This window comes from Gavialis gangeticus, unplaced genomic scaffold (assembly GCF_001723915.1).
Source record: "Gavialis gangeticus isolate Ggan-Ray unplaced genomic scaffold, GavGan_comp1, whole genome shotgun sequence".
NCBI lineage: Eukaryota > Metazoa > Chordata > Crocodylia > Gavialidae > Gavialis > Gavialis gangeticus.
The window spans coordinates 2294013-2317311 of NW_017728992.1; the positions used below are offsets into that span (position 1 = coordinate 2294013).

At 41.6% G+C, this 23299-nt stretch overlaps 1 protein-coding gene across 3 annotated transcripts in view; it reads right to left on the bottom strand.

Moving 5' to 3' along the window:
• Positions 1 to 13327: 13327 nt before the first annotated feature.
• Positions 13328 to 23299, bottom strand: part of FHOD3 (formin homology 2 domain containing 3) — a 783635-nt gene continuing 773663 nt past the window's right edge. For all 3 annotated transcript variants that reach the window (XM_019520693.1, XM_019520685.1, XM_019520696.1), the window contains one exon: positions 13328 to 16566. In XM_019520693.1, the coding sequence (XP_019376238.1) occupies positions 16484 to 16566 (83 nt within the window). In that variant the 3' untranslated portion in view covers positions 13328 to 16483. The remainder of the gene's footprint in view (positions 16567 to 23299) is intronic.

The window sequence follows — 23299 nt, forward strand, 5'->3', positions numbered from 1 at the left end:
GCCGCATGCACATTGAACATGGTTGTCATGGGCAACTTCAATTACATGAGCATCTAGACTCCTCCGGACTCCTTTAAGAGGCAATTGGACATTTATCGTGCTGGGATCCTGTGACGCAAGCTGACTTCCTGCTCCTGGGGCAGCAGGCTGGACTCGATGATCTTCTGAGGTCCCTTCCAGCCCTAATGTCTATGAAATCTATGAAATCTAGGCTTGGGTGGCAGGAAGGGGACAATTCTTACAGACCTGGCTGAGGCAGAGAGCTCCCAGTGGCTTCACTGTAAAATGGAGCCTGCAGCCTTCCCCTTCCCAGGAGCTGGGGCTTGTGCACTAGGCCGAGCTATTCCATCTTTCCAGTTTGGTCTGGCTCCATGCTTCTGGCCTCAGAAGGGACCAAGGGGAAGCCTCTCTCCAGTGACTCATGAGCCCTGTTAGCGATGATGCTGGTGTGATCAGAGCCTCAGGAGAGACACATGGGGTTTGCGAGTCCTCACATCGTACACGATGTGCAAGAACCCCCATGTGCAAGAACCCACATGGTTCTTGCAGAGGCTGGTAAACCTATGCTGGTGAGAGAGAGACAGAGCTGTCTCACTATCACTTTTGATACTGTTTCTCACCCCATTCTCATTACGAAGCTGGGGGACTGTGGCGTAGACACCCATACAGTCCAATGGGTCGCCAACTGGTTAGAGAGTCACACCCAGAGAGTGGTAGTGGATGGGTCCTTCTCGACCTGGATGGACGTGGGAAGTGGGGTCCCACAGGGCTCGGTCCTTGGGCCCGCCCTGTTCAACATCTTCATCAGTGATTTGGATGAGGGGGTGCAAAGCACCCTGTTCAAGTTTGCTGATGACACTAAGATGTGGGGGGATGTGGGCACAATAGAGGGGAGCAACAGGCTACAGTTGGACCTAGACAGGTTACAAGGATGGGCGGAGGAGAACAGGATGGGGTTTAACACAGACAAGTGTAAGGTGATGCACCTGGGGAGGAACAATCGGCACCACACATACAGGCTGGGGAACTCCCCTCTTGTCAGCACGGAGGTGGAAAAGGATCTGGGAGTCATTATTGACTCCAAGATGAACATGAGTCGGCAATGTGGGGAGGCGGCTAGGAAGGCCAACTGCACCTTGTCGTGCATCCACAGATGCATCTCGAGCAGGTCCAAGGAGGTGATCCTCCCCCTCTATGCGGCACTGGTCAGGCCGCAGCTGGAGTACTGCGTCCAGTTCTGGGCGCCGCACTTTAAGAGGGATGTGGACAGCATCGAGAGGGTCCAGAGGAGGGCCACTCGTATGATCAAGGGACAGCAGGGTAGGTCCTATGAGGAAAGGTTGCGGGACCTGAACCTGTTCAGCCTTCAAAAGAGAAGGCTGAGGGGGGATCTTGTGGCCTGTTATAAACTGGTTAGGGGGGATCAGCAGGCGCTGGGGGAGTCCCTGTTCCCCCGAGCGCCTCAAGGAGTGACCAGGAACAATGGTCACAAGCTGGCGGAGGGAAGGTTTAAGTTGGACATCAGGAGGCGCTACTTCATGGTCAGGGTGGCTAGGGTCTGGAACCAGCTTCCATGTGAGGTGGTGCAGGCTCCCACCCTGGGGGTTTTTAAGAGGAGGTTGGATGACCACCTTACTGGGGTCATTTGACCCAAGTGCTCTTCCTGCCATGGCAGGGGGTCGGACTAGATGATCTTCTCAGGTCCCTTCCGACCCTAGAAACTATGAAACTATGAAACTAGGAAAACTCCACTCTGGAATCCAAGATTCCTTCAGCAGCAACTCTGAGTGGCAGGTAGCCCATCTCAACCAACTTCAGAAGTGCTGACAGATGGGGCAGCAGTTAACCTGGCATCAAAAAACAGCAGAACAGTGACTTCAAAAGGTGGCAGGCAGTGTACTTCAGCATTCTCCTGGCAGAGTCTCCTGGCAGGAGAGGTAGCACACCCCTAGCTTACCCCAGTATGCTTCAGTGCCAGCTCCAGAAGCAGTGATTGCAAGCAGAAGCTGGTGGGCTGAGACCTTCCCCAGTGAACTGAAGACAGACTCTTCTTCTCCCCTTTTTGCTGGCCAAGGTAGCAACCACCCAGGTGGGAGAAGCTCCCAGCAAGAAAGTGCTACCAAAAAACCCAGGGTGGAGTTTATTTGAGGGTTTCCTTCTGTTGTTTGGGGTGTTATTTGGCATTTTGGGGGTATTTAGTAATGGGGGCATTTTATAATTTTTATGTTTGATTAAGTTCAATTATTCTTTTTCCCACTGAATAAACTTTTATGTACTGTCAATACCCCACTGCTTCCAAGTGGGGAAGTTATTCTTTGAGGGCCCCCAGCAAAGGTGAAATTTTCCCAGGTTTCTGGGTAAGGGCTCAAGCCCAAATCCCCCATGCTAAGATATTCACTGGCAAATTCAGTATTTTGGAAGACGGGGTGCTGGAGCAGTGACCTGTACTGCAGGGCTGGCTGCATCCCAGCTGCCAGCCTTCCTCCCCCAGTATCAGCACAGTCAGACCATGCTGCAGGTCAGTCTTCCTCCGCCCCCCGCCTCATTCCCTTCCCTTCTGTGCTTGGCAGCACATTTCCTTCCCTCCCCTCTCTTCCCATTCTTCCTTGTCCTGTCCATTGCTACTGCTGCTCTCAGCTGGCCGGGGGAGGCTTCCAGAGCTGCTCTTGCCACCTCCAGTTCAGCTGCATGAAGAGCTGGGCTCAGACAGGGACAGTGAAGGTAGCAGACACCCTTTCTGAGCACCTGTTCCCAGGCTGTCAGGGTACACCAGGGGGACCTGCCTGCCACTGCCATTGTCCCTGCACACCCAGTTGCATGCACAAGTTCTAGGCTGAAGCAGACATAAGTGGCTCTGTAGCTCTCCCACCTCCATCCCCAGCATGGCTGGCACAATAGCAGCAAGGCAAAAGGAGGGAGGAAGGAGGGAAGGGTAGGGGAAAGAGCATGCCACTGAGTATGGAGGGGAAGGAAAGGAGAATTTTTTCTCAAGTAGTTTGAACATTTTCCTCATCATAGTGTTCACCACTACAAAGTCAACATTTCTAGCAAAATGGCCATTTATATACTGTAGCTATTTCTTAGTCACAAAGGAATCTTATTATCTCAGGTACTACCGGTTAGGAAATGCAGAGCTTATAATGGTGACTACTTTGGGGTAACTTTTAAATGGAATCTTAGTGATAGTTCTCAGTTACCAGAGTGGGTAAAGGGGTATAAATATTTTGCAATGCATGATGGAACCAGTGGAACTCAAGATTTGATTGAGATCAAGAGCTTAGTATAATTCAAAGCTTGGCCAGCATCTTTAAAGTCTTCATAAATATTGTGACTTCTGGTCAGACAGTGTATGAGGGGAAAAATAAAGTCCTGGTTAATCTCTGCCTTGTAATGAACAGTTTCCTCTCTGTACCCTTTTAATTAGTAAGGAGAAAACCAATCTGCTGATAGTGCGATTGTTGAGACTACACAACGAATTGATTCCCATCTTCCTACCACCCTGGTATGCTCTGGTAGTTGAAGAACTGTATTAGGCTTAGACTACTTTTGCTGTACCAAACAGTTCATTAACACAGATTATTTTGATCAGTGGAGACAAGGAATGACTTACAAATCAGAAAGAGATCCCATGTGTAAACCAGCTTTGTTGTGAAGTTCCCTTACACAAGGGGAATAACCAACTTTCTCTTGTAGTCATTCAGTCCATACGGTATCAATAACTGCCTGCAGTTCCCATTTGAGTCTGTGTAATTTTATGGCACCTCCATCGAAAAGGCACTCAAAATTGGCACGAGCCAGGATTGCAGTGATTACTTGTTCTGGAGCCCTGTACAAAATGACATCTTGGGTAGCCTCCCTCCCCTGTATGATCTCCTTAGGTCATAGTTCCTCAAATGCTTTGCTCAGGTTACAGTGTTTTGAGGCCATTGGCCACAGTGGAACCTATTCTAATAATTTTTGTCTTGTTTTATTGGCCTTTTCTTTTCCTATCAATGCTACACAGAAGGTCAGTGGTAGCAGATTTTCCTCTAGTTAGGTATATAACGCTGCATTTATTTGGACGGGCATTATTTTTGCTGCAACCACCCAGCAGGAGGAGTACTGGTTATATAGCGACCAGACATCAGGGTGTGTGTATGTCTCCCCTTTATAAAAGTATCAGGAGCAGGAGAAACAAGAGCCCAGGAGTACCCTGTTCAGGTCAGGAAGATGAATTGTCCCAAGTCCATCCAGAGATTAATTTACCATAGAGGTAAAAAGACCCCATCAACTTTGGCTGAAAGGATGACAGGCTCAGTCCCTACACAACAGCTGAGCTAATGTATTCTATTCTAGGTCATTTCCTTGAGCCTTTTATCCCATCCTAGGCAAGTCCCTCTAACATACACAAGCACACTTCCTCCTGTGCACTAAGCTAAAGTCTGAAGAAGCCCACCCACACCCTTGGATACTTATCTGATTTATGTTTTTGGTGTCCATTTCCCTATCATTCTGAACAACATCACTCAGGCCTAAGCTGTTATGTTGCTTTTAATCCTCTCTGTAGACCCATGTTCTAGGGCCAAGTCCAAATCTTGCTGCTTTTTATTCCACCATGTCTCAGATCCAGCCTCTTCACTTTGTATGTAGTTACAGACCTCCTGCAAGCCATAATCATTTTGAATATGGAAAGGCACCTCCTCCATTACTGCAGCTTTGCTCCACTCAAATCCATTCAAAATGCTGCTGCTAAAATAGTATTCCATGCTCATTGCTGTGACCTATGACAATACCTTCCTTCTTTTCTCCTCGGGTTTGTCCATCACCTCCACATAAATGTGCACTGATTTTCCTTACCACTAAGGTTCTTCTGTACCCAAGCTAATTTAGTAATCTCTGGGTAACTCCTTTCTCTATGTAACTAGAATTCCCAGCCTGAGCCACTCACTAAGCAGTTACTTTCTTCTCCTATGCTGCCTTTTCAGCATGGAAAAAATCTCTCTAATCAAATCAGAGCTACTACTTCTTTATTCTCCTTCAGCTTCCTCCTTATAACTTACCTCTGCCAAGACGCCTACAAAAATCATCAAAGTGACCATGGGTAGATGAGTGATGATGACTTGTGACTGTTCCTCTTCCTCCTTTACTCTGACTTCTTTATTTCTATCATTCTTCCTTATCCCGCCTCTATTCCAAAAAGCAAGAAAACCCAACACAAAAGTAAATCCATGCCAATTTTTCACTGGATTAATTTCCTTGTGTATTCTATACTTAGGCTCTGCCTCTCATCTGTTTTTTGTCTTTTAGACTGTAAACACTGCAGGGAACAAACAAAGTATTCTTTTGTCTATAAGTCTCCTTTGCTCATAATCACATCACCTGAATATTACCACTCACATGATTTCAACTTTGCCCTAACAATCTGTAAAAATAAATACAAAAGTCAAAATAACACATTACTAGGCAACTATAAAACCTACTTCCTTATTTAAAGGATCCATTTCTAACACATTGCAACACTGAAACATTACAGATATAGTCACCACAAATAGCTTACCTTAGTAGCTATGTAAAATATTAAAAATACAAACTGCCAGCATATACATGCAGTGCCATAAAGTACTCCATAAAGTAATCAAATATTTCATACCATCAAATTGATTAATTCTCCCAACTCCAATTTTCCTACTCCACCAGTACTTCACATGGTCTAAAAAAATATAGAACAAACCTGCATAAACCATAGGATTGCCTTTGCAAATGTGTTATGTATTACTAAATCAAATGGATTAATTAAGCAAATACAGCCAACAACACATTTACATCATATGACCAAACAAGAGAACAGAGTTAAGGTTGGGTGAACAACATGGGTTGAAATGCCTAGTTATGTATTATGAAAGATTGTATAACAATGGTGTTCCATAACTGTTTTTGTTCATGGACTTTCTAATACTTGGTTTTTTTTAAAGGTGCAGAATTTACATACAGTACAATAATTTTTAGGGTGTTGGCAGAAATTCATTAAATGCACTTTTCGTCTGACCACATTTTTTTTAGCAGTTGGTTTGTTTAGGACCAAGGTTTTGGTGGTGGTTTTAGGGGCCATCCATTTCTTAAGAAGAACCTCCCCACTGAAATCAATGGAATTTAAAACCTGACTGAATGGTCAGTTAGGGAAATTTTTCCAATTCATCATCAAGTTAATTTTGTCATAGCCGAGAATAGAAGTTATCTTGTCACTTGATCCAACAGCAATGGAAACCAGTGGGAGGACTTTCCATTGCTAGCAATGCCTGTTCCATGAGGTCCTTTCTAGTGTGGCTTCCACTGCGATTGCATCATACTTGCTACACCTCCCTTATCAATTCTACATGCAGCTAAATACATATAGATCATTACAGTTAACAGCTTATTCATTTACATTTTTACTTATTATCTTGAATAACTGTATTACCCCTGTACTTAATACAGCTCACTTGAAGTATTCCAGACAAACAGACTTTAAATACCATGTGAGGACAGTCTAGTTTCTAGTCAATTGTTGATACAATACCTTGGAATTTAACAAGAATAGTTCTTCTTTTTCCTTTTTTTCTTTTTGACTGTGCTATGAGGTCAATATTTTTCCACAATTTTATGTGGGGAAAAAGTTTGTTGAAACGATATCCAGGGCCTCTTTTTAACAATCATTTTCCTTTGCAGTATTTTGCCAAGATTATTTAAGCCTCTCATTGCACATTTATAGGAAGGCTGGACAGGCATGGGAGGATTCTGTTTTTGGAGGTCTCATTTAGAAATCACATTGAATGCTTTGTTGTTTTATTTAAAAAGAGATTTTTCAACCTGAGGTAGTTTTTGGATGCTTGCATATGATCTGTTTTCACAGGTTACTACAGGTTTTAACTTACAGCTGATATGCAGTTATGATAACTGTAGAATAAATCCCTCTTGCTTTGAGGAATCAAATCCAGAACAATGGGATAACATTAAACTTTATACTGTTAACTTCAGGGTCTTCATGCTGCCCGCTGATCACTCTCTCCTGGGACTATTTCAAAACCTCAAAATCATTAGTTTTCAAGCAATTACCATTAAACAGAAGTAGCGGAGGCCTTTAAGGATAGGCAGGACTAGTTTTGCTTACTGTAGTTTAAGTCAGATACTATATAATATTACATTGTGCTAAGAAATGGTTCTGAACTCACTTTTGCTTTCATTTTCTGCCCACCTGTTTTCAGATTTCAGACTGAAAGAAAAATCGTTGTAACTATTCTGCTTCTATTACCCTAAATTTGGATCATTTGACATAAAGTGTATGAGGAAATTGTATTTATAAATATCAAAAAGTAGATGAGTAATTCTCTCTACTACCTAGGCATGGAGATCTGAACTTTCATCAATTTGGCTGTCATAAAGTGTTGTAATGTAATCTTAAAGCATTTCTAGTTACTAAAGGCTCTCCGAGACAATGGTGTAAAAAGTGACTGGTGATTCTGGATGTTCAACTTGAGAAACCTGAATGGTTCAACCATCAAAAATGCTAGTGCCCATCCTCCAAAAATTGTAAATTGGTTCAAAGTTGAGTACCAAAAGGAATAAATAAAGGAGAAAATCCCTTCTTAACAAGAATAGCATGGGGGGAATGGTACTTGGATGCCAAGGAGGAAAAAAGGATCCCCATGAGAATGCTGAAGTAGGGTAGTTATCTTCACAAAGCAGTAATAATTCTTCTGCAAATAGACTATGCATCTGTCCTGCCACCATTTTGGAAAAGCTGGGAGCAGAGGTCTTCCTTGGCACAATACTTCTGGTGTACTTGTTCCATGAAGGATTTCCCCACAGAGGTTTGTCTCATGACAGTACAGTGCAATATGACATAGCTGTCATTCTTCATTTCCTCTGAAGAAATTCACAAGAGGTAAAGGTTTTTAAGAACTGAAAAAGCTGTCTTTTCTAAACTACATTCCCATCAGAAATCTTGGACATGTTTCATGGGGGGAGGGAAGGATGAATTTTTTCCTTTCTTTTTTGGTGCACTTTCAGGGTTGAACTATTATGGAGCAGGTTATAAACTAGAGTTAACAGCTGTGCAGTGGGTAATCTGTAGGCTCATTTAATCTCACTTCCCTGTGACAAAAATGCATTTTGACTTGATATTAGAATCTGAAAAATGTGTGCATTGCCACTGCACATCTGGAATTTCAAATGGCTAATGGACATACTTCGATAGAAGAGAAAAAGTGTCTGGCCAATAAATTTGTTTTATATATTTATTTTAAAAAGCATTACCACATTTCTGGCTAGTGGCCTTCTCACCCTCTAGATTTTAACCCAGTGCAATTGGAATGTGAAGCAACTCTTTAAGAGAGAAAAAGATATATATATATGAAACAAAGTACCTCTTTATTTTAAATAATTTTAAAAAAGTTAAAAAGGAGCACTTTGCTGTTTCCCTTGGGGAAGTTTTGTAGCTGGTAACTTCTACTGGCTCCTGTCATCCCAAAGGGTATGGTGATGTTTGAAAATCAGCTATTAAACTCATGGTCAGTGCATCTACTAATCTAGGGTGCCTCCATGAAAATCTTTGAACTCCATAACCTGAGCTCACCATACCATGCACTGACAGTGGATAAATATTTGGAGATTATACTAATAGCCCAGAAAATGAAACATGTTCAAGTTTTTGCATACTAAATTAGCTACAAGAAAACGCAGCAATATGTCTAAATGAAAATACCATTGATGTGTGAATGATTGTTTGGATCATTGTGCTCAAACAGCAGTCTTCAATAACTCAATGTCAAATTGGGGTTTGGTGTCAAGGAGCATTCCCCAGGGGTTCTCCTGGTCTGATTTTGTTCAATATCTTCATTAATAATTTGGAAGATGGAATTGAATGTATACCTTGTAAATCTGCAGCAGACATGATTGGGATTCAAAATGACTTTAATCAATTGGAAAAATGGTCCTAAAAAAAAGATGAAATTCAATGAGGCAAGTGCAAAGTACTGTGCTGAAGGCAAAATAATCAAATGTAAAATACAACATCAGGCTAGAATGCAGTATAAAGATCTACGGGTTATAGTGGCCAGTACAGCATTAGCCATAGAGTGTCTTACGCAAGCAATGGGAAGTGATTCTTTCACTTTTTTTAGCATTGCCAAAGCCTCATGTATAGTACTGAATCCAGGCTTAGCCATCCAATTTCAAGAAAGTGGTTGAGCTCTATAAAATATGTGAGGAAAGGATAGAAGAGCTGGGATTATCTAATCAAGAGAAAATAGGATTGAGGCAGGATTTGATAACAGCTTTCAGTTACTTAAATGGTTGCATAAAGAGACAATTTATTGTTGTCTGTGTCAGCAGGGAACAGGACAAGAAGTAACTTCCTTAAATTTCAACAAGAGAAATTTACATTAGGTAGGTGGAGAAACTGTCTCACTCTGAGGATCGTTAAGGACTGGAACAGGTTTCCTAGAGAGGTTGTGGAGTCTCAGGCTTTGTAAGTTTTAAGTGCTGATTAGATAAATAAAACATAGTCCTGTTAGAGCAGAAGATTGGAGTAGATGATCTCTTGAGGTTCCTTCCAGTTATATTTTTTCATGTTTCTATGACATCCTTTGACCTCACCCGAGGACAGCACTCACAGAAGCAGTGAGACTGCTCTCCCTGTTTAATAGAGGCAAATATACCACACTTTATTTTAACACAGCCCCTCCAAAATATTCTGTTCCTGCATTATAGACTGAAACCATCGTGATTTGGATGAGCTGTGAGAATGCCATTCTTCTAGGCTCACTATTCAGTTAAAAATTAAATTCACTGGTGATGCATTACAGATATTTCCATTACTTAAAGCATGGGTTCCTGTTGTACTCCCATGATGTTCACCTTAATGGCTAAAAAAAACCTGACAGAAGTTTCAGGAATTCCATAATTCATAACAATTCTGAATTTTCCCTTGGGCACAAGCACTTGTTCATTATCTCATCATCTGTATTTCTAAGCTCCATGACATTTGCACAGGTCTTTGGCTGTACAGAATAGTTTAAAGGCAGAGATCAACAGCCAACCAGTGGCAGCACAGAGCACCACATCATGTTTGGTGTGAGACTACTACAATCCCTGAGAACTGAACAGAGATATACTTACATTGACTTCACTCCAGATCAAGCATCAGGTTTCCCTTATGAAAATAAGGGTAAAAACTGGTGTTTCATTATCAGACCATCCAGTTCTTTTAAGATGATGAACTCACTGCCTGGCTGATGGCTTCATGGATACATAGAGAAAATGAAATTAAAATGTACAGACAAACCCTATGCACTCACCCACCCCAAAACAACCAAACGCATACCCACCCCAAGACTCCCAGTGATTAGAATAATCAACAAAATCAGTAGTCAATTCAGACAGTGCTTTGTAAAGCTTTATTGCAAGATGTGTTTACATAATGCTGTAGAGGTGAGCTTTGTAACTACTTATATCAAGAAATTTTGGACACAGGTCTGTGGTTGGTTTTCCATGTTGACCCTGCATGGCACACACACACACACACACACACACACACACACACACACACACACACACACACACACACAAAAGAAAGACTGTATTTTTCTAGATAGTGAGATGGGGAAGAAATTGGAGGGCCAGAAGGAGGGTTTGTTAATGAAGGTTATACTTAATGTAGTGACAAAGCCTCCTAAGGATGGGCACAAATTGTAAGTGTGCTTGTGTGTAGTAATTTTTTAAACAGGAATTCAAGTTCTTTATGTAGTAAAACTGAGAAATAAAGAGCAGGTTTGTAGACAATTAAATTTATCATAAACAAAACATCTTTATCTAAAATGAGAAAAAATGACAACAACAAAAGAACCCCCAAACAGAGGAGGACCTGTAGATAATATTTTTGACCATGCGTGGCTTTTTTTAAATTACAATTCACAGAATAACACTGCCGAAAAGCCTATTTTACACTATGCTACACACAACACAAAAAAAATGAGTAGTAACATTTACACAATTTTACAGTATTTGTCCTTCACCTAAGACACATGTCCTTTTCTACTTTACATTTTTTTTACAATTCCCAGCTCACAAAAAATAAGAAGACATATAAGCAAAGACAGTCTTTAAAAGGGAGAAATGCAGCATATGCTACAAATAGACTTTTCTTTCAAAGGAGCTTCTGGGTTAGATAAAGGTTAGACACAGTATACCTCTATTTGCCACTCAGTGTGAAACTATAGAGTAAGAAGTGTACAGAAATATTTTAAAACAAATTATTTTTTTGCAGATACATAAAACTATAAGACCCTGCCAAAGCTCCTTTGAAGGGCTTGCTCTTTGAACTATTAAACTGCTTGTCAGAAACCTCTTTCCATTGCATCTAAATACCAATTCAATCACAGGTTGCACCAAGCACGAAAAGAAAACAGGCTCTTATATGGATTTATTTGTTTTCAAATTAGTTTGAATGTTTCCTAAAAAAATCTCTTTGTTAGGAAACTACTGCAGGTTTTCTTCCTTACCCCCGCCCCACCCTCTGTGTCCCTGGCAGTTTTCCTTCTACAGAAAATTCAATATTCATAGCCCTTGCAGTTTAGAGAATACTTCTTGACTCCAGATCCTGGAAGTCAGAATAATCTGAATGTTAAGCAAGGTTAGGATCAATCCTTGTCTATCCACCTACCATTCACCTTAAAGATATCAGTGGGAGCTGGGGGTATGTGTAAGACATCAGGAACTGCCCTTTGGAGTGCTGCTTCTTACCATGCTTTCTTAGTCCCATTACCAAAGAGTCTACAATTTAAAACCAGAACAAAAAAAAGGGGTTCTAAATGATGGACTAATATATTGGTAAATCTTGGACTTCTAAACCAAAAGCCACTTTGAAGTTAAAGGAATGTCTACATGTATAGGGATGGGGGACATAAAATTGGTAAACTGCTATCTTCTCTCATCCCAATTGCCCAGCCTAAGCTAATTTTAATCGTGCCTGACACTTTGCCAAGTGACTCATCTTCCTGCCCGATTTCCAAATTCACATTAATAGGATGTTCTAAAGGATTTGGATATGCAGGTTCATTGAGACAGACTGGATTTAATGACCCGGAAGGGATATCAGTGTGGTATAGCTCCCACAAGCAGCACTTTCTGACTCTCTGTGTTGTTGCTTTCCTCCCTCTGTATTTATAAATTCTTGGGGTAAATTTACAGTATGGCATCCTGCGAGCTGAAGGCTCAACCCTGCCAAGTGTCAGATGCTTTGAATAGGAGGAGAAGGGCACCTTGCAGAAAGTCCTCCCTGTCAGGCCAGGACTCAGACTCTGAGCTCCTGCTAGCCATAACATGGACTCTGATGTATACTTAGCCACAGTGCCATACTCAACACCTCCTGTTTATCACTATTTACCACAGTTTTTTTTCCAAAAATATAAAATAAAGTTGAACCATGTAGCTTTTTAAAAAAGGGGGAAAAAAAATCACTAGCTTCCAGCTTTTGCCAATGCACAGTCCAATAGAAAGTGCAAAGATTTAAAATAAGGAGTTCAAATGAAAAAAAGTGCTTTTAATTCTTTTTTCAATACCTGTCAGAATAAAATAGACACCTTTGCAGAAGGCTGGGCTACAAATCGTTGATTTTACTAGGGCAGAGTTTATAAAAAAACCCCTGCAGGTAGAAATCATTGGGGAAATGCACTGAGTGCCAAAACACTTGGAATTTGTGATTCTGGTGAACAGAGTTCCAAAGAGATGATGAATGAAAAACATTTGTTTTTTCATCCAGGGATCTTTTGTGAGCTGTTTGTATGTAGTCCACAGTTAAGGATCAGAGAATAGAAAAGGAGATTGGGATAATCCTCCTTTTGGCAGTAATTTGAAATGCTGAAGTTCATAGCAGCATTAAAAATGAGGATGGCATTATGCTGGTATGCAAGTGTCCCAATTACAGACAGCAGTGGTTCCTGAAATGACCACCACCAGTGATCCTGGGAGCTTACTGGAGATTTTAAACTCTTGGGGTAAGATCCTCAGCTGACAGAAACTGGCTTATGCCTTACTACGAAAAGCTCAGTACAGAAGACTGTTATGGGTGGACATATTTGGAAACAGTGCTCATGGGATCCAAAGAGGTAGTATATTACTAACTCAGTTCCCCCCATGTATCTTTATACTTATCACTAGAACTTTACACATAAAGCTTAAATATCTGTTGGACACTAATAAAGACCTATTTTGATGAAGGACTGACCCTGAATCCATATGCACTATGACAAGATTATATGCAGACAAATCCAAAATTTAGCCAACTCTTCCCCATCAAACTAGAACCTCCAGATTAGATAAAGGGAAACAAATTTCATTTTCAAAAGCATTAAATACTACTTCAAGAGATACAGGGGGAGATGTTGCCTCTTTAAAACACAACCATTCTAAACAATAGTCAATTACTGTTATTAACTTAAATGTTAACATTTTCTATAGTAACTGCATATTTCATGTGTTGTATCAACTTGCCACAATAGATAATCAATACAAAAAGAATTATACTAACCAATAGCATGTTATCAATTGACCAAGTTGAAAACAAGTCAATAAAACTTGTTTGGGAATGGACTTTTATAAAAACTTGACAGAGAATTTAGAAGATGGTAAGAGTCCACTGTAGAAGAGGGCTGGGCAGAAGCACAGAAAAAATGTGAGAAATATTAGGGTTGAAATAATTTACAAGGCAAAAATTTACAAGTACAAAATATGTCAGACCCTGGGAAATCTGAATAAAATCTGAACTTGTTCTAAAAAACCCACAAGTTTAATTTTAATTCTTCACTAGTAGAGAAATAAACATCTTGAAGTTTTGCTCTACTCCTGTACCATGAACAAATATTTATATTCCATTTTTAAAAATCATTTACCAAATATTTTATTTGCCAGACACAGACTTATGTACTATGTCTACATGAAATGCATCCCTGTGGCCAGTCAGCACCTGGTCAACAATGTCTATTACAATGTTTGTACAGTGCATTTTAGTTCGTATAATTCAATTAGTTTTTTAATTAATTCAAATAGTTATTCACTCAAATAATGTGTTTTCCCCTATTGCATTAAAATACAGGTCATCAGGCATCAGCTACATCCTACTGCAATTAAGGCTGCATTTGGGCCTCTCCTTTCCCTTTCATACCTTAGAAATCCAACATAATTCTTGTACTCAGAACTCAACAACCTGCACAAATCCCCATGACCTCCGTCCATGCATTCTACACAATCTTGAGCAAGAAGTTAAGGAAACATACTGAATAGCCATCCCAGCAGCACCTAGAGATACTCACCCTGATGCTCATAAGTGTTTATATCTCATTTTAATGGACTAGGATAAATAATAAATGGCATTTCCTTCAGTGTTCCAAACCTTCCTACGCAGAACTTCTCAGCATGCTGCCTGTTTTACTAGGTAACCAAAGAATAGCTTCTGTTTGCCTGTAAAACCCACTTGTTAAACTAAAATGAGATACTAAAATGGAGGAAGAACACATTCATAAAGGACCAGAACTCATAGCAGGGACATTTACCCCTGCACCAGAGAGATGAAGACCCCAAAATAAGAACTGAAAACTAGCATCTGACTGATAGAATCACACAGGTGGGATTTTTCACCATATTCCATTTTAATATTACCAGTTGATTAGCTCTCTAACCACTCAGATGCCCTGGCCAACACGGTTTTACATGTGATTCAAGTTCCATCTTTGGTGTCTGTGCACTAAGCAATTTTCAGGGACCTGGTGGTCAAATTTTTACTTTCTGTTAACCCGTCATAGGCCAATTCGGCCCATGGGACACCAGTCAAACAACCCTGGGCTAATTTCTCGTGCTTCACAGGCAGGTTTTGCAGTCTATGCTGATGTTCCTGAGCAACCTATTTTAAAAGCACCTCAGGTATGACTGCAGTGCACACATATTCTCAACCCAGACTAACAGAAAAAGTTAATCTGTTAGTGCCTCTCATTGCCTTTTTCTGTACCATTACATCACAGACATGCTTTGGTTAAAATACTCCTTTTTATGCTGTCAGCATTACAATGCAGTTCTCATGAAAATGCTTCAGCAAGACTCAGGGATGAATGCATTCTGTTCAAATTCGCTAAAACAGATGTACTACACAAAGACAAATGAGCTGATTACAGGGTACCCTGTCCAGTTCTGACAATAGACTGTGATAAATTATGCTGGGCCATACCACAACAGGGCATTATAAAACCTCACACATACACTGGGGATGACTTATGTAAGTTAGTTACAAACTAGTATGACGAAGGCAAACAATGAAGACAATTTCCTTGTGTGGAAAGAAATGAGCTCGCTATGGTATTTTCTTCATTTAATTTTAATGATAACAATTAAAAGAAAAATATAGGAGGATTTTAGCAAGGCTATTCTGTACTTGGTTCGGTGTGTTTGAAACAAAATCCCCACCAAGCTACATCACAACAGAGAAAAGCAGCATGAAGGGCCAGGCAGGTGAACAAAACTTCTCGATCCAGCCTAACATGTAAAGAGTTGGGAGAGACATCTGAAATTTTAACTAACACAGTCAACCTAGAGCTCAGCAAAAGGAGGTATCCTGTGCTATCTCTGTGTGTGTGCAGTATTGTGTACAGTGTGTGCGCATTAATACATATTCAGTCCTGGGTCTTAAACATTCCACTTGCCCTGAAGATGACCTCTTGCCCCACAATGAATTTAATTGGATAACATTGTGTTCCTGTAAAAAGACAACCCTATCCTGTAGAATAGGTGGAATTTTAAGGCCTCAAGGGTGAAACCTACATTCCACTGGCTTCAATAGGGAAGGAAATCACCCTAGGACAATATGTGTATACGAAGATACACACACACAAATCCATTCTGTACATATCCGTAAGTGCACATACATTTTTAAATTCTTTGGTGGCAAGATAAAAATGGGGTTGTACGACTGTGTATGTTTGACCAAAAAAACTGTCTAAGGAAGATCATAGTAAGTGTAACAGAAGGTATTTTGCCTCTTTAAGGACTATTCCTTGTATTGACAAAATGCCATATTTTATGATTACTAAAACAGGCCACAAGGAAAGCCAACGTAAACATAGCTCACACAATACAAGATCACTCAAAGACAGTCCCTATTAACCATGTCAATGCATCATGAGAAAACAAACTATAATCTTTCACCTACACATACTCAAACACTTTTTTGGAACCATCAAGTTTTAGTGCTGAGTTATAACACACCCTTTAGCCCTTTTTGTGGTTTCTTTCTTACTTTTTTGATTGTTTCTGGGGGTTTTGTTGCTTTTTTCTTCTTTTTTTCATCTTATCAAAATTAAACTAATAGAGGACGGAGGATGTCAGGAGTAGTAGATGAGGCTGGCAAGACAATGCCACACTGAACGGTTGTCAGCCCGCATGTTACCAATGGTGGTTCTGCTTGTAGTCATCTCCAGCATCTTCATACCTGCATCTCAGAGGTGCTGATCAGGCCCAGTGCTTTGGCTTCTTCTGGTGTCAGTCCACTCTTTAGTGTTCTTCTTACTGTACAGTCACAAAGTCCAAAGGCAAGGGGGAAAAAAAGACCAGCAACAATTAGGAGTAATATATAGGACTGTTAGCTGAAAGATACATTCTGATGAGAAAGTGGAAATCAAACACAAAGCAGCTATACTAGAGGCCCCAGCTTCAGAACAGCTGACTACTTCAATCTAGTGATTAGTGGGAATTTTGCATACCCAGCATCTTTGAATAATCAGGCCAATAATGTCTCTCTCTATATCCATAGCTTCAACACTTACAAATTTCCAGGTAATCATCATTGAAGGATAAATCCTACATATTTAAGAAAATTAAATCTCAGTAAAGCCATAATGATTGGTGTATACTCTATAAAAATGATTATCTTTCCCAATTACTTTAGTTAGGTTTTTAGAGACCTTCTTCAAGACCCTTTATAGCTTCTACAGAACCCTACTGGTTTCAGCCTTGTTAAATTCTATGTGGCTTTTCCACATAATGTTTACATTGCCATTTTTCAAATACTTTAATAAATTTATAAGAGAAGGGAAAAAGAACCTAATTGAACCACAGCATCACACAAAAAACAGAATCCTTGTAAAAATGCTCTAAGGCCAGACCTCCTTTTCCCAAGGTTTTGTCATGTGTCCTCTTACTGCCTGATATCCACATCATCTACTATAATTAGGCTTTTGCTTATAAGTCTATTTACATTGTAAGCACTATAGGACTAAGACCTTGGGTATTAGTTTTTTATGAAGTGCCTTGAACACAGTTGCTGCCATAATATCAGCAACAATAAAAGTAGTTGTAGTTATACGCACAAAACTTTCACTTTAAACTTATTTTTGCTTCACACATGCAGAGAAGAGTCTTTTAAATTATTTTTTCCATTCAATAGTGCTACTTTCCTAGTATTTTTGTCAGTATGGTATGCGGTTGAAGGCACTTGAATTCAGGGCAGAAACTGGGCAGTTCATGGTGTCTCTGCTTATTCCATGAATTTGATGTCCATTAGTTTGACTTGGCAAAAATGCAGAATGGGCACTTACAAATTTATTGCAAATCTAACATCTAAACAACGACTTTATGTTGAGCAAAATTATTCACAGCTCCACAGCAAAAAAGGGGGGCAGAAGAAGACATGCAGCCTCTAAAGAAACCAATTATGGAAAGTGGTTAAGAACTTCTTGGCTTCAAGCATTGTTATTATGCAGCATAATTAAGAGCTCTGATTTATTGGAGATTTCCTCCAAGTAACTGAAACTGGGTGGTCACAGACTACGGTCTAGCAGGAGTGAAAGTACCAAATGGATTGTTATGGAAAACAATGAAATGAGGGATAAGAAAATAATGTCAAGGAACACAGATTGTGTCACGCATATGGGGAAAGTGTGATCTACATTTACCAGCCACTTTTCTCTCCTCGGCGATCTGAAACAGTTAAGTGAATGGAGCCTGTCATATAGACACATGTCTATATAGACAAGCATCTATCTGGTATCATTTGATATCTGAGTAAAAGCCACTGGGAGGATGTGATGTGTGGCATAATACACAACTTTCCACCAGGTAAATGTTTGAAAGACAATTCCCCACTGTCTAGGGACCTTAAAACCTCCATACCTAGCTTTAGGGTCTTTTTGGATTTTTTCAATACCACTAGGTACCCACATATTCATGGAGACAAAACTATTCACATCCATCTATTGAACTACAGGAATGTTGCATTCCAGCTTAGCAGAAAAAGACTGGTCACTGTGAATGCCATATTTTTTACTTCTAGGCTTGATTACCCAAGCTGAAAAGCTGTATACAGATACAAAATTCTACCTGCTTGGTAGCTTAAGTTACTGTCAACAGATCATATACAGCTTTGGTCTCTCCACTGGCAACCCTACAGTTTCCAGTTTAAAAAGTCTTTGCCCCTGCATTGAGGGTCCATAATGGACTGGAGTATCTGCCTAAGAGATCATCTTTTCTCTGTGACCACAAACTCCAAAAACAGCTGTATGCTCCTCAAGCAAAGAAACTGTTAATCATCACAGAAGGCGCATGATCACAGAAGTCAGAACTTTCACAGGAATTGTGTCTAGACTGTGGAACTCCCATCAGAGGTAAGAGCCACAGAGCATACCACTCTCAGGACAGAATGCAAGCATTCTTTCAATATAGCGTTTCTTCAGAAGTGTCACCGTAGATTCAGGGGTGGGCAAAATATGGCCTGTGGGACAGATCCGGCCCACCAGGCCATTTTATCCAGCCCACAAAGCCCCTAAAAAATTTAGAAAATTAATATTTATCTGCCCCTGGATGCCTGTCAAAGATGACAGGAGCCAGGGCAGTAGGATCCAGGGGAAGCCATGGCAGAACCCTGCAATAGGTCCTGCTTGGCCTTGCCCTCTCCAGCCAGAAGCCCCTACCTAGCAGAGGCTTCTCGCCTGGGACCAGGAGCTGTTTGTGCCTCCCTGCATGGGAGTGAGAAATTCAGGTAAGAAGAAGTGGGGGCAGAGAGGAACAGGGAGGCAGGGAGGGCAGTGGGGGATTGCCCAGTCCTTGGGGCCAGGCCAGCTCCTGCTGAGTCCTGCCATCATGGCCATGTAGCCAGGGGCCACATGGTGTAGAGCAGCTGGCAGGCAAGCAGGAAAATGGGGAAAGTGGTAGCAGGGGATGGGGAGAGTGGAAGCAAACAGGCGTGCGAGGCCTGCACCAGTGCTATGGGGCCATCACTGACAGGGCCCAGAGCAGGACAGCAGGAGTGCGGGGCATGGGCTGGCAGGAATCTATGGAGCCAGGCTGGGCTGTGCCAGCAGGGAAAGAGGGGGAGCTGGCCTGACTCCATAGAACCCCTGCCAGCCAGAAACCTGTGTTCCTGCCGCCCTACTGCGGACCCTGCTGGCACTGGTCCCACGGCACTGGTGTGGGCCCTGAACTCCCATCTGGCTGTTGCTGCGCTTCTATGTGCCCACTCACTCCCACTCCCCCCCACCCTAGCCCTGCAGTACAGGCGGAGACCAGTGTGCGCAGTCCCGACCCCATGTGACCCGTGCCTGCCCATCTGGGCTGAGCAATGGTGGTGTGGGACAAACTGCTGTTCAGCGTGGGGGAAAAGTGGCCCCTCCCCCTCTCTGTGGCTAGAGCTTCTTGCTGCAGCCTCTTGGAACCCACACACAGCTGTCCTGCGTCTCCACTGTGTCACCATCATCAGCAGTGGGAGGGGGAGAGGCCGCTTTTCCCCCGTCCTGAGCAGCAGTTTGTCTCCGCTGCTACCGCTGCATGCAGCTAGGCGGTGCAGAGTGGGTGCAGGGTGCGCTGGAGCTGCGCACTGTTGGCAGTGGTGAGGTGGCACCACAGGGTGCTTGGGCTCTGGGCTGTTGCAGGGTGGGGGTGGGTGCTGACTGGCTCAGAGGGGTGCATGCAGGGGGCTCCCATGCATACCTGGCATACCCTCAAACCCTTCTCACAAACTCCACAGCCACACCCTTCCCCACACACAATCACACACCCCACAAATACTGTACCCAAACATGCATACACATATACACATCCTCACAAAACCCACACCCACCTACCCATACCCCCGGCACCCTGCACACCCCACACACTATACAAGAGTAAGTCTGCATTTTGAGTTATTATGCCAGCACTTCTACATATACAACACAAAAACACACAAATCAGGACAAAAATATTTAAAAAACTTAAATTAAAATATATTATTATGGGTATTTGATTTTTAGTATATAATTTGGTTTTTCCCCCTGTTCTAAGATGGCAAACCCTCTTCCCCAAAGGAGTACTTCTAAGGGCAAATGGAAGGGACTTCTGGTGGCAAAGGTCAGAAGTTAGGGGCAGGGCTTCCAGTCCCAAGATGGCAACGAGGGGGGTCCTGCACCTGTCAAGGGGTGGGGCTACCCATGCGGCCCTCAACAGCTTGCCAAAACTCGGTAAGCAGCCCTCCGCCCAAAATAATTGCTACCCCTGCTATAGATAGATGTGTGACCACAGGCATACACAAGAAATATATCTATTTATATTTACAAACACATGTAAGAGAGACATTTTAAACTAAGCTATTTTTTACAAAAGAATAATTAGACAGAAGGGAGTTTAGGGTGGAGGAGATGGAATACATGAGGAAGAAAAACCACAACTCTTATTTATCATTGTAAATACTTAGCAGGCACTAATATGTTAATGACAGCTGTATTTCTTCATATAAAAATTGCTGAAAGAGAAAATTCTGCTCTACTTTATAGCAATATAAATCTGCATTAACTCCTCAGAAATCCATACATTTACTTTTTCTTTTATACATCTGATGAACTGAAAACAGAACCTGGCCTGGCAATCTAATAAAAATGTTCCTTTCTTTTACATTGAACACAAAACAGAAGCTACTCCTACTTCTATTTCATTCAGATGACTTCACTGTAAACACCAATGTAGAGAGCATGATGGGGATCCAGTCCTGGCTGAGGCTTGAGTGTTCCACCAACAACCACCACCATTCACTTAGCTTGAACAGGTGAAGAACTGAGTGAGCAAAAAGGCTTCCCTTGCACATTCTTATAGGACTTCTCTGTATGAATGTACAGAAAGATAACTCAGATTTAAGGCATCCCAATGGCTGGAACTTTCGGTTTACTTTCAGTTTCAGCAGCTAACCAGGAGGAAGCAACTCCAGATCAAGCAAGACTTTGGCAGACCCCATGCTCTCATCAAGAAGATGGTTAATGGTGGAAAAAGAAGAGATGTAAAAATCATGGGTGACTGGTGTTTCCTGAGTCTGGGGGGGGCACCTGCAGAAGCTGGTGGCGGCAGCAGGGACAGAGCTGGTGGGTACCCGTAGAAGCCATCGGCAGTGGTGGCAGTGGGGACAGCCCTGTCAGGAGGGGCATGTGCCCCCCCCACCAGTCACTTATGATAAAGGTATTCCTTCCCTTTCCCTTAGCTAATGGAAGATAAGCATCTGGGCCAAATTGACAGACATTCTATGCCTATTTCCAAGATAAAAGCTATCCATCCTGACTGAGTACCCTAAGGGAGTACCTCTGCTCATACTTCAGTGTGTAAATCTCTGCACTAGTAGTACAAAGGAAAAACTAGAGTTGAATGAATGTGTGTGAGAGCCTTTTTGTCTTTTAAAACTGTTGTTATAAAAAAAGTTAAAAACAAAAAGTGAAAGTGCAAAATTGTGTGCCCACCCCCGCTACAGACATGTCAGTAACAAAACAGCTGCATCACTGAGCTTGAAATCTGCTTTCCCACAACACCCTTCAAGGATTTACAAATTTAGGACTAGCTGCCCATTTTCCACCTTGCAGAGTTCCTCTTGATGGCCCAGCACAACATAAACTGGTCCACATTTTGTTGCAAGGAGATGGGGGGAGGGAGGGGGACTGGTTTATGTGCACTGAACATCTGTTCTGTTACAGGTTTAAACCAGTTTCTGATTACTTAAACCAGTTTATGTATAATGTCTGTCCATAGCCAAAAGGTTTATCTGATGGGCCAGGCTTAATGAAAGTGTATTTCCTAATCTGGAAATCTAATAAAAACCACTGCTATTCTCTTTGGTGGGAATGGAATCAGGCCTAAAGAGTGACTCAACAGATAAGCCTTGTAAGCAAGCACTGAAAATGCTACTTCATGCTTTTTATTTTAAATGTTCTTATTTTGACCTACTTTCTTTTCTGGTGAAATCCCAAGTTTTGTGGTGATTGGGGATTTTTTTTCTCATTGCAATTGCTCAGAAGAGTCAATAAACTGAATAATCTTCTTTCCTTTCCTTTCCTACCACCCCCTCCCTAAAACAAAGGGGAAGGGGAAGGAGGTCATAAAGCCAATGGAGAAATAACCCAGGGTCATTCAAGTATTACATGTAGTGCACTTTCAATACTAATAGAAATAACATTAACACTCTTCTTCCACAACTGCTAGATGATGCTTAATTGAATTAAGCCACCTGGGCTGAATTTCCAGTAGTGGTTGAAACTTTTGTTTTCTTGCATATCATACATTTGTGGTTGGGATTTTTAGCAGATTTCCTACAAAAGTATTTTAAATACCCTTATGCTGTGAGGCCTGTAACTATAAAGGAAGCTGCAGCTCATGGAAAGAGTCTGGGCATTCTTTTAATTAGTATTTTTCAATAGTATCATTCTAGTCTAGCAAAGCACTTAATAAAATAAGTAATTTTGACTTCAGCAGTATTATTCTTATCTCAGAGTTATACACATGATTGTAAGTACTACAGTGCCTTAGAGCTCTGCTTTTTAGATGCCTCATCTTTAAGGTGTCCAATTTTCTAGCATCTTTAAAAGTGATTATTTTCATAAAGTGCTGAGCATCCACTTCTGGAAATCACTCCCCTTTTAGGTGTCTTAAGTTTGCCATCCAAAAACAGAGGTGCCCCATACCACCAGTTACACTTGAAAATCTTGGCCAACATCCTTGTCTTACTTTTCTTTTTCTATGTTTTAAAAGATGACCTTAGTGTACATGGGCCTAGGGTGAGTGAGGATTTAGTTAGGGAGCTTCTGGAGGGGCTGGACGTCTTTAAGTCAGCCGGCCCAGATGATCTTCACCCTAGAGTCCTAAAGGAACTGGCTGGGGTCATTGCAAGTCCCCTGGCACGGCTTTATGAACACTCGTGGTGCTCTGGAGAGGTGCCGGAGGATTGGAAGAGGGCCAACGTGGTTCCCATCTTCAAAAAGGGGAGGAAAGAGGACCCGGGGAACTACAGGCCAGTCAG